This window comes from Solanum stenotomum, chromosome 4, assembly GCF_019186545.1.
Source record: "Solanum stenotomum isolate F172 chromosome 4, ASM1918654v1, whole genome shotgun sequence".
NCBI lineage: Eukaryota > Viridiplantae > Streptophyta > Magnoliopsida > Solanales > Solanaceae > Solanum > Solanum stenotomum.
Genome location: NC_064285.1, coordinates 64,928,757 through 64,945,465, shown reverse-complemented (window position 1 = coordinate 64,945,465; position 16,709 = coordinate 64,928,757). Strand labels below are relative to the sequence as shown.

The 16,709-nt window shown below is 32.5% G+C and overlaps 2 protein-coding genes across 2 annotated transcripts; one reads left to right on the top strand and one right to left on the bottom strand.

Annotated features, from left to right (window-relative positions):
- The first annotated feature begins 7,121 nt into the window (after window positions 1-7,121).
- On the top strand, window positions 7,122-12,736 carry LOC125861759 (hexokinase-1-like). The gene is made up of 9 exons (XM_049541618.1): window positions 7,122-7,543; window positions 9,344-9,497; window positions 9,593-9,775; window positions 10,324-10,398; window positions 10,543-10,698; window positions 10,829-10,927; window positions 11,002-11,132; window positions 11,387-11,468; window positions 11,730-12,736. Exons 1-9 carry the CDS (start codon window positions 7,269-7,271, stop codon window positions 12,072-12,074), a joined length of 1,500 nt encoding a protein of 499 aa, XP_049397575.1. The 5' UTR covers window positions 7,122-7,268; the 3' UTR covers window positions 12,075-12,736.
- Window positions 12,737-16,368, bottom strand: LOC125861758 (receptor-like protein kinase 5). Its single transcript, XM_049541617.1, has 2 exons — window positions 13,740-16,368; window positions 12,737-13,472 (listed from the first exon to the last, which is right to left on the bottom strand). The coding sequence occupies exons 1-2, from the start codon at window positions 16,333-16,335 to the stop codon at window positions 13,042-13,044; spliced, it is 3,027 nt and encodes a 1,008-aa protein (XP_049397574.1). The 5' UTR covers window positions 16,336-16,368; the 3' UTR covers window positions 12,737-13,041.
- Between the last annotated feature and the right edge of the window lie 341 nt (window positions 16,369-16,709).

Sequence of the window (16,709 nt, the reverse complement as noted above, 5' to 3'; positions counted from 1 at the left end):
TAATTTTTTGTCAAATCACTCAATCAAATCTAAAATTTATGATTAAAAATGAAGAAATCTCGAATCATCTTACCACGACCCAAAGAAAGATACCTTTGAGTTAGGCTTTTCTGACACCCTCGTGAATGCTTGGACAAATTTAGAAGTACATATTCTTTTCTTGACTTTGCACCTCTTCTCATCTTGTACTTCTTGTATACTAAAGAAAAGAATATATATATATATAATCATGAGTTATATATTTTTTTAATTGTGGGGTTAATATTTTAATTAAGAAAAAACTAAAATATAACTAAATAAATAATTACATGTAGAAGTTAAGAGAATTATTTATCTATATGGTATAATTTTTGAATGACCACTTGAATAAATATGGTATGATGTCTCTCCTTAAACATTTTGTTTTTTAAAAATATACCTATAATAACTTTAATATAAGAGCGTTTTTTATAAGTTACGATTTATTTTTCCTTGTTATTTAGTATAAAAAAGGAAATTATGTGCCCAAATTATTTTACGTTCACACATGATTTTACATCACAATAAAAAAATGATGAATGCATCGTACTCTGACATAAGCTACAATGTTTATTTCACGGTTTAATACGTGATTTATAAGTCAACACTTCATAAATTGAAACACTAAAATATAGTGTGCATTTTTAAAAAAAAAGATACTAATAAATGGATATTATTTTTCATTTTTCTAAAACGCTATTCATCTAGAATTATTACCATCATATATATATATATAAAAGAACCCTAGGTCCGTCTACGTGGCGCTATCACAAACAAGAATTTCTTTTAGTTTATTTATTTCCAAAACTAGTATTCCCCTTTCATGAAAAATTGTGACTTTTATAAAAATTTGTGATTTTTATGAAAAGTTGTGACTTTTATGAAGAGTTGCGACTTTTACGAAAGGTTGTGACACTTATGAAAGGTTGTGACCTTTCCGAAGGGTTGTGACTTTTCCAGAGAGTTGTGACCTTTCCGACAAGGCACAATAAACATTTGTTCACACTACTCTTTGTTGTCTATAAATATAGGGATTTCCTCTCATTTTAAAACAAATAAAATTCGGAACTTCTTCTTCTTCTGCACAATTAAATATTCGTGTACTTTGCTCATGTTGAGTGACTTACTGACACCATTGTTTTTTTATCAATACATTGGTGAATAAAATTGTTTCGTCCTGAGAGGATCTAATTCTTTAAACCTCAGGTATTAAAGGGGAATAGTTTTCTTAAGGGGATATTGTGCATTCAGAGGACTCAATTTTTTCCTTTCTATTTCATTCTATTTTTACATATCCTGGTATGTTTTTTTTACAGTCATTAGTTTATACTTATGATATTAATTGTTGTTTTTTAGTACATGTTTTAAACTCTGTTGTTTATGTTTCTGCAAAGTTATTATCTCCGGTTATATTGAACATATACACATATAGTAGGTATATTCATTGTGCAGAAAATAATTATCGTACTCAGTTCCAAGAATGCATATTTTGATATTCTATATAAAACTCTATAACTTAAAAGTACTATATATAAGCTTACATATTATCTATTTTTACATAGATATGAGGTTTCTCACTTATCAATTGAAGAAATTCATTATGCAAGTTCAAAAGTTATAATTGCTTTCATGTTCAAGCGTAATTTCTTTTTAGAATTTGTTAACAAATTTTTGAATTTTTCCCTAAGATCTATATCACAATTGTATAATCTATGCAACTTAAATGTGTTCTTTTTCGTACGAAATGCCTTTTTATGTATATTGTTATTTTTCTCTTTATTTTCCTTTTAATGTTGATTAAAGAACCAATGATTTATTATTTCCTGAATAATTCATTCATTAGAGGTTCTTGAGTTATGTGATTATGACAAATAATCAAATTCATGTTGGAATATTGCTAGTATTTTTTTAAGAACCTATTTTTTCCATTATTTTTAATATATGGATATTAGTAAAGGATTATTTACAAATTCAATGCAATTATTATTATTTGCACGGTCAAATTACCTAATTTGATATATTATTTTATACATAAGATAAACTCTACTTCAATGTAATAGCTCATATATTATACGGAGCGATAAATCATAGACAAGTCTCATTCGACAAAGATATATTTTATTATTATGAAGAAATCTTGGATGCAATGATAATATGCATTTATTATTTTATATCATTATATGTACTAAGTTCAAACTCTGATACTATATGACCCCAACTACTTTTTAATTTTTGTAACTGTTATCCTTTGAGTCAATTTTTTAATGAATATTTTTAACCCATAGTAAATAAATGCTATAAAATTCCAAAAATCATATGATGTTACTACAATTTGGAATTATCCTTTGGCTTTTGTTTACCACATATATATAATCTTGGAAGAATAAATCCACTGATTCATTTTCTTGGAACATCATTTTCTTATCTGTATAAGTAACTGACCAAAACTTCTTCAGTCTAGGTACTTTATATATAGCCTGGTAAAAATAGAATACTGTGGTAATTTCAGAACCCTTTTTATCATCTTTCAAAAACATCAAAAATATCAAAAATATTTTCTTCAAAAAATAAATGGATTTATATAAAATAATCTTTCTATTTCTATGAGGTAGGGTTAAGGTTTGCATACTGATAGTGGCGAAGTCACAAATTTCGTTAAGGGTGATTAAATAATTTTTTATCTACATATGCAAGTTATCGACGAAGGGCGTCCGACTGTCCACCCTAAGTTATATGTGGCTACACCACTCTGCGTACACTCTATCATTTGTAAATTCTACTTATGAAATTATATTGTGTATGTTGTTGTTTCTAGCTTCTGGTCAATAAATAAATAAAATATTATTCCAAAAGTATTTATATGTAATCTAACAAAATACTGTATGGGTGATATGAGGTGCGGATATGAGATTTGAGGGCAGGGGTGGTTAAGGAGTGGGGAATGAAGGCGTTGGTGCAGCGGCCGAGCTAGCTTAGGGTTAGAGGTTTATTTTACCCCCTTCGATGGAAAATAATTATACTATTTTTGCATGGCTAAAAATTATTTTTCATGTATATATAGCAGATGCTGAACCCTATTTGACTTGTTCGTGTGTTAATTAATTTCTTTAGATTTTGAACCTCTTTAGTGAAAATTCTGGTTGCTAAATTGATTGGATGGATAAGGAATGGACAATGAACTTGGAATGTCACTAATGAAACTTATTTTTTCTACCCCTGTTAGAATGTCACGTGATTTTTCTCATTTTTAAGAAACCCGATTTTCATAATAAGGAAAAAAATAAAAACATTTTGACCACCAAAAATGAGAAAATTAAAATACCTAACACACCCTAATTTATCTAAAAAAAAATAATATTTCTGAAATTTACGTACTTTTTTTAATGCACATTCACGGGACATATTTCTATCTTATAATTGTACTATAATGACCTTTCCACCATTCAAAATAACCCATAGCTTCAAGATCTAACCATTTTATTGGAGACGGATTCTAGATTTAAAATTTATACTATATTATTATAGTCGGTGTCAGAGTCATTTTTGTCTAAGGGTGTATCAATTACCGACTATTCCTCATTGTCTCAAATTAATTGTTATGTTTCTTTTTTCGAACATTAATTTGAATTATTTTTTAACCTAAACTAAATTGGATCAACTCAATATTTTATAATTTAATTCATAAAAACGAAACATATCTAATATGAAACGGAAGGATTACTTACTAGTTACTACATATTAAATTCAAATGTTGTATAACACGCCTACCTCTCTCCTCGCTCCAAATTCGTTATGTCAAATACTCTCATCGATGCTAACTATTCTTAACACGACCTATACTATTAAATCCTATGAACCAATTATTTTCCTAAGAATAAAAGTGTATATAATATAGTTTTTTTTTTAGTAGTCTACTTATAGAAAGCTAAAATTAGCAAATAAATTGTGACAAAACAATGTAATAAAAGCCCAAAAACTTTAATTACAAAATACGTAAAAGGAAATTAAAGGACTACTCATCACGGGCCTATGTTTCCTATTTCTGCATAATGGACCACAAGGAAGGAAATAAAAACTAAGGGTAATATTTCAAAAATAGTCATTTTTCGAACTTGTAATTGTATAAAAGAAAAAACTCGAATTAGAAAATTCGTTGAAAAATATCTATTTTTATGTGGATATACCATGGTACTATTTTGGATTTTTGAATCTAAAAGAAGTGAAATCCATCATAGTATCCTGGACGAAATCCATAACAATGTCATAAAATCTGAAATCAGGACAATATTAAAAAAAATATCACTTGTTTAAGTTTGAAATTCGTGGAAAACGAAATAATCAGGATAATATTCTGGATTATTCACTTGTTTAAGTTTGAAATCCATGGAACAATCATGATATTTTCGCATTAAATGTAGTTAATTTTCAACAAATTTTCTAATATTGGTTAATTTTTAAAAGAGATTTAAAAGTGGTTACTTTGTACAATTTTTACAATATAATTGTCATGATATTTTCGCATAAAATGTAGCTACTTTTCAACAAATTTTCAAATAGTAGCTATTTTTTCAAAGATATTTAAAAGGTAAGTATTTAGTACAATTTTTACTGTATAATCGTCATGATGTCTTCACATTAAATTTAGTTGCTTTTCAAAAAACATTAAAAACCCTAGCTGTTTTTTCTTAAAATTAATTTTAAAGTGGTTACTTTGTACAAAAATTTTACTATAAAAAGGCCTTCAATAGCTCTAAAGCCCATTTATGGAATGGCCAGGCCTGGCTTCACATGGTTTTCTAACGTGCATTATGGGCCCCTTTTACTATTTAAATAGTGTTTTGTTTGTCTCGAGACTTTACTCGTGAAATTATACTGAACATGTTAGTTTCTTTTACGTTCATCTCCAGATTTCACTTGTTAAATTATACTGAATATGTTGTTGTTTCTTTTACATTCATAACTATAGTTTCCTTTCATTTTTAAGTGAAACGAGAGATTACATGGATAGGATTATTACACTCATTACATTTACTCGTTCATGAGCCATTTCATTTTAACTCATCCAAATACAGTTTAACTCGCCTCGTTCCTACTTGCTTATGGTTTTGTGGTTTCCCAGCCCATCTGCATGAGCCCACAATACAAATTTTGGGCCTTAAAAGAATATGAAGTACAAGCAAGCCCAATATGTTATAAATGACATATAAAAGGAACAAGGAAATCAATACAACTCCTATAATCTAGTCGCACTTCAAACAAGATTTTTTCAGTTCTCATGATTCAAATTCGAGACATCTGATTAGAGATGGAGAAATCTCAATACTTACGGATGAATTATTTTGTTTTCTTAATTTGTAATTAATATTATATATATATATATATATTAAATAATCATAAAAATAGCTGCAATTGCACAAAAAACAATTGGACGTAGCTTTTAATATAGGAATTCAATAAAATTCAATAGCTTTGAACCAAATTATATATGTAGTAAAGAAATTCATTATATATATAAAGTTTAAATTCACAATGCAATTACTATATTTGAATGACAATTCTAGTATTGAAAACTAATAAATTTTAAATTCTAAATTCGTTAATACGGCCAATCACATCGAGATAAGGGCCATATGCGCCTAACATTGAGCCAATAAGAATATACGTCACCTCATAGGTGATTGATATTTGTCACTTTATGTGCAAATTGGTCCTATGGTCACCAAAAAAAATTGTGATTTTTTTAAAAATATAGTATTATCACATGACCTGCTAGATTCCCACCTATTATTATAAAAAAAATATATAAATATAATTATTTAAAAGTCACTATAGAATAATTCACTTTTGATGAACAGTGGTTGACATTGTTTGATTCATGTGCCAAGAAGAGATATCATTAGTTGCATAAAGTATTTTGTGTTCACCTATAGTTTTAAAAATATTTTGATCGTATTTACATATTTTAAAGTTATTATATTTAATAATTTAATTTTTTGAATAAGATGATTATATAATTTTGATACTAAAAAAAGAATTATTGGGGAAAAAGGATAAAAATTTTTTAATCATATTTACATATTTTAAAGTTATTATTTATAATAATTTAATTTTTTGAATAAGATGATTATATAATTTTGATACTAAAAAAAGAATTATTTGGAAAAAAAAAGAAATATGTGTATGCAAATATTATCATTATTTCGTAGAAGCCTCAAAAGATTGAAATTTCTTCTTTTTTAATTAAAAAATTAAGATTTAAGTTTTAAAACAAAATTGTTTAAAATGTCACTCATAAAAGTAATCCATATAGTATATTATTTAAAATTAATCACACTTTAATACGAATATAGTGAAAACCAAAAAGGAAAGAAAATAAATTATCCAAACTCCTTAAAAATTGGTACACATCCCAAAAGAACTATATATAGAAACAGACATAAAAAGATTCTTTTAACAGTTTGATAAGCACCAAAACAATTGTTTAAAAAATTGTATTTTGTCCATTTTATTTTATGTGATGTTATTTTATTTAATATGATATTTAATTTTTTTTTATATGGCTATAAATCATTTTATTAAAGATATAGAAGAACTTTTAAAGTTAAATTATTTCTAACTATAGTAAAATGATTTTTTTATTTTTTTGTGAATGGAGGGGTGTATGGATTGTTTTTTATAAGTGACTTATAAATTAAAAGTTAAAAATAAAAAAATTAGGCAATTTTAAGTTTATTTTTCTTACTTTTTCAGATTAAAACACTTTTTCTGTTATCTAAACACTTACAAAACTAAAAAAAATAATTTAAAAATAAAAAATCACTTAAAATTATTAAGTTAATTTAAATATCGACTACAAAAGAATGTCATCTAAAATGAGGTGGAGGGAGTAAGACAAATTGAAATGGAGAGATTTTTAATTTATTGTTAGGATAATACGTATTATCCTTAACTTTAAATTTTTTCGAATCATTTTTATTAGGAAACGCTTTTACAGTATAACTTTTTATATATATATATAAAAGTAAATAAAGAATCTATATGGTTGGGACCAACTTCTTTGTCTTCATCCTTCCATGTCACCTTAATAAAATATCCTCTGCAACTCCCATTTTTCTTCTTTCTCTGTCACTCCCACACATCAAATTCTGAATCTTTAACAAACCCCATTTAAAATCAACCAAAAAAGTTTCAATCTTTACAGTATATTCACTCAAATATACACAAAAAGTTTGATTTTTTTTCAAGAAAATATGGGAAAATTGGTTGTAGGTGTATCAGTTGTGTGTACTGCTGCTGTAGTATGTGGGGTGGCAGTTTTGTTAATGAAGCGCAGGATGAAGAATTCTGGCGAGTGGGGAAAAGTTGAAGCTTTATTGAAGGATTTTGAGGAGAAGTGTGCAACTCCAGTGGGGAAACTTAAGCAGGTAGCTGATGCTATGACTGTAGAGATGCATGCTGGACTTGCTTCTGAAGGTGGGAGTAAGCTCAAGATGCTTATTAGCTATGTTGATAACCTTCCTACTGGGTGAGTATTTGTGTTTTGTGTGTGTGTGTGTGTGAAGAAACTGATTTTTGCTTATTTGGGTGTTCAAGAATGTGTATAGACTGTTTTTTTTTTTGCTTATTTGGGTGTTCTTTGTTTTGATATGCGGATCAACTTGCGCGCACCTCAACTAAATCTTGGCATCTCACACCAACAATAAGTATCAGTATTCAGTCCACCAAGGCTAGAATAGATCCTAGAATAGATAGGAGCTGGGAATTGAGCCTGAGACTTCATGGTGCTCAATCCACGTTGTTGACTACTAGGCCACACCCTTGAGTGCCTTATTTGGGTGTTTAAGAAAAGCTGTTTTTTACTTATTTGGGTGTTTAAGAGTGTGGATAAACTGTTTTTGGCTTATTTGGGTGTTCAAGAATGTGCATAAACTGTTTTTTTTTTGCTTATATGGGTGTTTGAGAATGTGGATAAACTGTTTTTATGCTTATTTGGGTGTTTATGAATGTGGATAAACTGTTTTTTGCTAATTTGGGTGTTTAAGAATGTGCATAAACTGTCTTTTGCTTATTTGGGTGTTCAAGAATTTGTCTCTTTTTTTAGTAAAATTGTGATTTTGGAGGCAGGGGTGGAGCTACATATTAGATACGGGTTCGGATGAACCTAATAGTTTTTTCTCAACAAGTTCAGAACCAATAAACATCAAATTCTAGCTCCACCTTGGTTGGAGGTGTTGTCTCTTTATTTTAGCTTCTGGGTTGGAGTTATGTCAGTTCTTTTTTGTGTTTTTACAATTGATTCATTGACATACTCAAGATGGTTATTACCTAAGTTGATAACCATCCGACTGGGCGAGTATTTTTGTGTGTATAAACTGATTTTTGCTCATTTGGGTGTCAAGAATTTGTCTCTTTTTTCAATAAAGCTGTGATCTTGGTAGTGTTGTCTCGTGATTTTAGCTTATGGGGTGGAGAGTTATATCAGATTGTGTGTTTTACTAACGATTCATTGGCAAACTTAAGATGCTTATTAGCTAAGTTGATAGCCTCCACATTGGATGAGTATTTGTGTGTGTATATGTGCACAAACTGATTTTTGCTAATTTGGGTGTCAAGAATTTCTCTTTTTTGAATAAAGCTGTGATCATGGAGATTGATTTCACTTTGGTAATGTTTGGATAATTGATTAAGTACTTTTCAAATTATTTTTTATTATTATTATTTAGTCCTAAAGTATGATTCTTTTGATGTTCTTAAGGTGATTACCTTGAGCATCGTTATAAATCACAAAGAGCAAAAATGAAACTCCATTATTTGAAGTATTTGTTGAACTTGGAGTCCACTAAGAAGTTTATCTATGGATCCTGAGTTTGATGTTTATTCTATATTCTCTTCTACTGTTTTGTATCTTGACCACCTTTTTTGAATTTTACATTGCCAGTTCCATTCTTTAACACTTATCATGCGTGTAAATTTTTCAGTTCCATCTTCTTCTGTCTGCTCATTATTTGTTACTGTGCTGTCTACACAGACATCTCTGTGTTCAACATAATGAAGTTAGATCCGTAAGAAAAGAATATATGACATATGAATCAGTTTGACATTCTCTAAAGTTTAAAAATGGCATACCTATAGTAGTAGGCGGAGGTAGGGACTTGGTAACATTTCCATGTTCTTGTGATAAACTTACTAAAATTGGGTATAAAAATTCACATGTATCGACAAATTTTCAAAAGCTGCTGCCAATAGACCTCTGTAGTGCATTAGGGTGGGGTATGTTTGTATCTTCAGTTTAATGACTGGTATTACTTTTATTCCTTCATCTTAGGGACGAAGAAGGTCTGTTTTATGCATTGGATCTAGGCGGCACAAACTTTCGTGTGATGCGTGTGCAGTTGGGTGGGAAAGAAAAGCGTATAGTTAAACATGAAGTTAAAGAAGTTTCAATTCCACAGAATGTGATGGCTGGATCGTCATCTGAAGTAAGTCTTAAGCTGTATCAGCCATGCATCCTGCAACTTTTTTAATCCAATCAAGGTTGTACTCACATTATTAAACTTCAAACTGTTAATTGCAGGTGTTATTTGATTTTATTGCCACGGCACTTGCAGAATTTGTAGCTACAGAAGGTGATGATTTTCATCTTCCACCTGGTAGACAAAGGGAGTTAGGCTTTACCTTCTCTTTCCCTGTGAAACAATTGTCAATTGCATCAGGAACTCTTATTAAATGGACAAAGGGCTTCTCCATAGAAGGCGTGGTTAGTCATACAGAGTTTCTGATTTTCACTTCCGATTGATCATGCCTACAATCAACCTTAGATTTAGTCCATTCATTTCAATGTATGGTTTTGCATTGATGATGATTTAATGCATACAACTTTATGCATGCAACGTTGATGATTATTTCATCTATGTTGCTCAGACTCTTCAAAAATTTCGCCACTCGCCAAGTGCTTGTAGGATCCTTCAAAAGCAGTACATTTTGAAGGATCTGACACAGGTGCGGCAATATTATTGGAGAGTCCGACAACGTATATTTCATTGCTTTTTCACTGAGTTGATTTAAAATACGTTGTAGGATTTCCTTTTCCAACGTTATGTTGTATTTCAATCATGAACTACTCCTCATGGCCTAACATAGGTTGGCATTGTTGAGGATTTAATGCATACAACTTTATACAAGCAAAGTTGATCATTGTTTCATTGCATTTTCACCGTTTTGATTTAAAGTACGTTATAAAGAGTTCCTTTTGTAATGTTTTAATGTGTTTCAATTCTGAACTACTCCTCATGGAATCTAACATAGGTTGGCCAAGATGTGGTTGGAGAATTAGCAAAAGCAATGGAAAGGGCCGGCCTTGATGTGCGTGTGGCTGCTTTAGTAAGTTTTTTTCCCAATCAAATTCGATAAAATATAAGTAAGCTGATGATTTTCATGTATTAGGTTTTTGTAGGTGTGATATTTCTGATTTTTAATCTTAAGCAATTCCTGAGCCTGAATTTCTTAGTTGACTTGGCTGTTTAGGTCAATGATACTGTTGGAACGTTAGCAGGAGGTCGGTACAATAATCCTGATGTCATTGCTGCAGTAATTTTGGGTACTGGAACCAATGCAGCATATGTTGAACGGGCTCATGCGATTCCCAAATGGCATGGTCTGTTGCCGAAATCCGGAGAGATGGTAGATGCTTATGACATTTCATAACACCTTCATGACTTGATATGTGCCTAATTCATTTCCTAAAAATATTTTCCTTGGTAGATTCATACACGTTTGTTTACTTAAACGTAATTTTGCCTGGTCTTTAAAGGTTATCAACATGGAATGGGGTAATTTCCGCTCATCACATCTTCCAGTAACAGAATATGACCAAAATCTTGATGTTGAGAGTTTAAACCCCGGGGAGCAGGTAACTAAGACAATCCCCTTCCTTTCTACATTTTCTATCTTACATCTGTTGTTGAACTTTCGGAAACTGCACAGATTTATGAAAAGATGATCTCCGGGATGTATCTTGGAGAAATTTTGCGTAGAGTATTGTGTAGAATGGCTAAAGAAGCTTCATTATTCGGTGATTATGTCCCATCCAAACTGAAAATTCCTTTCATATTGAGGTAGGGTATTGCTTTGACCAACACATTTATTACGGCAGTAATTTATTTTTTGGCAGGCCCTATTTGCATTCATCAATTTTAACCTTATTCTTCTCCATGCAATTAGTGCAACTTAAGGTTTATGTAATTGCACTAATCTCTTACACTGTAAGTTATGCTTCTCGTTGGACTAGATTCGTGTACGTTTATTAAGCATATGTAAGCTTTGAATTGTCAAATATTGTGAAAAAGGTTATTTACTGCCACACATGCAGGACTCCGGATATGGCTGCTATGCATCACGACGAGTCGGCTGATCTCAAGGTGGTTGGCAATAAACTGAAGGATATCTTAGAGGTATTAAGATCAAACATTTGACTTAAAGTGAAACATTACTAGTCTTTGAAGTTCTCATCTTTTTTGTCCTATATATGATAGGACAAAAAACCAGTAGCTTTGTATTTGTACTAAAAACCCCACTTAATGTGTAAATAATTTATCCGGAACCCATAAACTCAAATTCCTAGCTCCTGTCTGAACATCACAATGTTGGCTGGGCTTAATTAAGTGGAGAACGTCTTTCTCATCCAATTTGCTATATATACATTTTTTTCACAGGTACCTAATTCTACCTTGAAAATGAGGAAAATAGTTGTGGAGCTATGCGACATTATCACCTCTCGTGGAGCTCGTCTTTCTGCAGCAGGAATCGTGGGCATCCTCAAGAAATTGGGAAAAGACACTTTGAAGGACGGAGAGAACCAGAGGTCTGTCATAGCTGTGGACGGTGCATTGTTTGAGCGTTACACCAAGTTCAGAAATTGCTTGGAGGAAACTATGAAAGAGTTACTGGGAGATGCTGCGGACAGCATAGTCATTGAGCTTTCTAATGATGGTTCAGGCGTTGGAGCTGCACTTTTGGCTGCCTCGCATTCCCAATACACAGATCTCGAGGAATCATGATCATGGTCAGAGTGACACAACCAAAAGTGCCTAGCTAGTCAAAGTTTGTACGTTTACAATCACCCCTCTTCTTACTTTCTTCTCCGAGATGATTGAAATATTTCTTGCTTCCTTGTGCACCGCGTCCTGCAAGAGTGAGCTTTGAAGTGAGCCATAGTTCAATGTACCAAATAAGCACATCTCTCTTCAGCGAAACATCAATATGCTGACCTTTTCACTCCTGGTGCCTCTAAGGATCATCTTTATCCCCAGTGTAAACTTAAATTTTTTCCTCACTAGCCAGAAATAAAGCTAGGATACAAATAAAGTTCTTCTAGTAGGTGACCTTTACAAGATTTATTGTTGCCAAAAAGTTACTATCGGAAACAACCTCTCTATCTCTACGAGATAGGGTAGGATTTGCATACACTCTACCCTCCCCAGAGCCACTTGTGGGATTAAATCAGATATGTTGTTGTATTGTTGCCAAAAGCTTGGGACTCGTGGGATTACATCGGATATGTTGTTGTATGGTTGCCAAAAGTTTAAGTACTGAGGTAGTTCAAGCTTGTTTCTATTTTTCTGGATTTTTAGGAAATCTATCCTCCATTCAATAGTTTATGGTTTTAATGTACCTTTTTGACAGTTATTTTATGAGTAAAGAAAACATTGGAAAAGCAAAATTTATGTAGCAAAACAATGCAAAGCAACACTATGGATCCAATACAGTGTATGTACAATGCTAGTTTTCACTACCTGATACATTATCTATTGGTCTTATTCTTTGCTATTTCTTACTCTAATCATATTGTTAAAAAAAGGCAGCCCAGTGCACAAATTTTCACTATGCGCAAGGTCCTGGGAAGGACCGGACCACAAGAATCTATTGTACATAACCTTACCCTGCATTTCTGCGAGAGACTATTTCCACAACAACTTTACCAGTTACGTCAAGGCTCTCCTTCACTCTAATCATATTGTAATGCCATCAAATAATTGATGTTAAACCAACATCATCATTTTCTTCAATCCTCTCACTCCTTGAGTTCTTGAGGAGTGGCAAAACATCCTGTTCTGTTTCATTTTTCTTTTCTCCAGATGTAGGTGAACTGTTGCTACATTGGATCAAGATTTGCAGAACTTCCTTCATTGTTGGCCTTGATGAAGGAAATGTGCTGGTGCAAAAGATTCCAAGCTTAAACACAACGAAGATTTCTTCCAAGTATCGTGTTTCTTTGATGTCCTCATCTAATGCATCAGCCATCGGTTTCCCTTTTTGAAGGTGGCGCCATGCCCAGTCTGCAAGACATGAATCTTCATCTCCAAGATTGGCTTCTTTTCCAGTCACCAGTTCCAAAAGTATGACTCCAAAGCTATACACATCAATTTTCTCGGTCACTCTAGTTTTTCGTGCATACTCTGAAATATCATCATGAATATATTAGCATATATAGAAGTTACGCGAGAATTAGTGTACTAAGAATAACTACTCGCGTACTAATATCTACATTACTATTTACTACATAAACAACCCGTGTTACAACTCATGCATAACTAGTACGTGAACCAAACGACCCCTTGATATGTTATTGAATTGTGTAGCATAGGAAACTTTTTTCCATGTAAGAGATTAAACCAACTTCTAAACTTTATAATGATGTTATAGATAAGTTGATGGTCTTATACCTGGTGCAATGTATCCGAAAGAGCCAGCTACTGCTGTCACTGTGTTATCTCCAGGCTTGAGTAACATCCTGGCAAGGCCAAAATCTGCAATTTTTGCATTGAATTGAGAATCCAATAGGATGTTGCTTGACTTCACATCGCGATGAATAATAGGTGGTGAGCAGTCATGGTGCATGTAGCAAATACCACGGGCAGCTCCTATCGCGATTTGCAGCCTCCTAGGCCATTCCAAGACCAGATGTGGTGTTGATCTTGAGGCATTGTTCAACCTATTCTTTGAGTGAAGCCATATATCCAAGCTCCTATTCTCCATATATTCGTAGACAAGAAGTTTCGACTCTTCACTGAAGATGCAGCAGAGGAGTTTCACTATATTGGTGTGTCGAATCGTGCCTAATATCTGAACTTCAGCAAGAAACTGTTTCTCATGCTTGTGATCCAACCTTTGGTTTCTCCAAATCCTCTTGACAGCAACATAGTCACCTGATTGGCTTAAAGGCACGAGGTAGACCTGTCCCGATCCTCCACTTCCAATTATGTTGTTTTCGGTCAGATTGGATACAATGTCTGATTCTGTGAAGTCTAATTTGTGAAATGATGTTTGTTTCCATGTCGAAACTGATTCTTGTTTTCTTTTTCTATGACTTCTCAACACAAACAGACCATACAGAACTGCCACAAGGAAAGTAACTGCTGCTACACTAGCAAGAGCAGCAACAAGTCCAACAGGAAACTTATCTGACTTAGTTTCCCTCTTGCAAGATGCGACTTCTACTGATGGATTACTTGCACAAAGACCAGGATTATCCGAGAAGCTCTTACCAAAAGCTGCATTTTCCAACTGAGATGGGATTTCACCCGACAGGCGATTGGATGACAGGTTAAGTGAAGTTAACCTCAAGTTACCTAATTCAGTTGGAATAACACCTGAAAATTGGTTACTTGACAAGTCCAAATCATTGAGATTTGGTAAAAGACCAAGTGCAGAAGGTATAGGACCTGAAAGCTGATTTTTTCTGCTATTTAATGTGACAAGAGTCTTCCACGACGATATATTCGATGGAAAATTTCCAGATAGTAGATTACCATCAAGAAAAAGTTTAGTTATCCCTGGAAGAAGAGTCAATTCTTGAGGGATTTGACCACTTAAGAGATTATTACTTGCCTTGAACTCACTTAGATTGTGCCAAGTACCCATACCAGCTGGTAATTCGCCCGAAAACTTGTTATTGCTGATATCAACTTTTGACAAATTTGATGCCACTCTATGTGGAAGCTGACCAGTTAACAAGTTATCATTCATCAAAAGCATTGACAAACTCTTACCTGACCATAATCCATCAGGAACCTCACCAGAAAGTCGATTATTTTCGACTCGAAGATACCTCAGACTGTCACAACTTCCAAGTGAACTTGGCAGTTCACCTGTTAGATTGTTGCCAAAAGCAACCATCCTAGCTAAAGCCTTGTTATTGCAAATACCCTCAGGTAACTTTCCAACAAGTTGATTTTCTGAAACTTGGAAGTCAAAAAGTTTCGAAAATCGACCAAAATCAGGTGGAATTTCACCTGATAACTTGTTCCCAAACAACTTAACAGTTTTCAATGATGATAACTTGCCTATACTCAATGGTATTTCACCTGATAATTGATTGAAAAACAAAGACAATCCAGTCATTTTCGTCAATTTTCCAAAATCTTCTGGTATTTTTCCTGTCAAACTGTTGTTACACAAATCAACAACATACAAATTCATTGCAGAAACTGACTGTGGTATTTCCCCTGACAATTTGTTAGTATATAAAAACACAGTACTCAAATTCTTGAGATGAAACAAACCATCAGGGATACTACCACTCAATCCATTGTTTGACAAATCCAAAAATTCAAGACTTGTCATGTTACCAATATATTCCGGGATATTTCCAATCAAATGTGCTTCTGTCATCCAAAAATTTTTCAAATTTTTCAACTTTGTGAATCGTGATGGTATAGCCTGTGGAGTAAAACCATTCGAGCTCAACATAAGTGCTTCAAGATTCGACAATTCACCAATCTCTTCAGGAAAAGATCCATCAAACATATTCCCCCTCAGGTCAAGTACTTTGAGCTGACTCAATCCACCAATTCCTTTAGGGATATCACCATTGAAGTTGTTGGAAGTTAAGTTTAGGTATTTTAGATTACTCGAAAGACGGTTAATCTCATCAGGGAGATTACCAGCCATGTAGTTATAAGAAAGGTCTAAGAATTCAAGATTTGAACAACTGTAGATATCAGGGAAGTTTCCAGGGATGAAATTATAGCTAAAATCAAGAAAGGTGAGATTTTTAAGATCACAAATGAAATTTGGGATTGGTTTTGAGATATTTCCATAAGGGATTTGAATACCAGAAACTAAATTTTGGGTACAAATTATTCCATCCCAAGAACAATGATTTGATGATGAAATCCATTTTGTGACATTTGGTGAAGTAAACCAGTGTTGTTTTAGTTGGAGTAAAATGGCCTTTTCTTGATTTGGAGATTCTTGGGATTTTCCATGAGAAATGATGAAAAGCAGAAAAATGAAAAGTGAAAAAATAATTTTGGACATTTTTTTGGTGATTTTTTCTAAGTTTCTATGAACATTTGGTTAAATTTTTTTTTTTGAGAAGATGAAGGTATAATTGTGGTATGGTGAGATTAAATGTGAAAACTCATACTAGTCAACTTTGGTTTTTATAGACTTTTCCTCCTCCTTTTTTTCTTCTAGTTCTTTATTAGTTAGTTGACTCAACTTTTTCTTCTTTCTTAAAAACTCCACTAGTATTCGGTGTTTGGAATTTACTGATCTGATTAATTTAGATTTGTGTTACAGAAAAGTATAATATGAAAAGTTGTTTGGTGTGAGTCTGTAAGGTATAAGTTATAAGAATCGTGGTTTTAGTTGGAGATATTAGACAGTTTTGAGATTATTTATCCCACCAT

Excerpts from the sequence above, each read along its gene's own strand:
- LOC125861759 (XM_049541618.1), top strand. The coding sequence starts at position 7,269 with ATGGGAAAATTGGTTGTAGGTGTATCAGTTGTGTGTACTGCTGCTGTA. Across the intron at positions 10,928-11,001 it reads GTTTAAACCCCGGGGAGCAG|ATTTATGAAAAGATGATCTC; the intron begins GTAACTAAGACA and ends GAAACTGCACAG. Across the intron at positions 11,469-11,729 it reads AACTGAAGGATATCTTAGAG|GTACCTAATTCTACCTTGAA; the intron begins GTATTAAGATCA and ends TTTTTTTCACAG.
- LOC125861758 (XM_049541617.1), bottom strand. The coding sequence starts at position 16,335 with ATGTCCAAAATTATTTTTTCACTTTTCATTTTTCTGCTTTTCATCATT. Across the intron at positions 13,473-13,739 it reads TTTCGGATACATTGCACCAG|AGTATGCACGAAAAACTAGA; the intron begins GTATAAGACCAT and ends ATGATATTTCAG.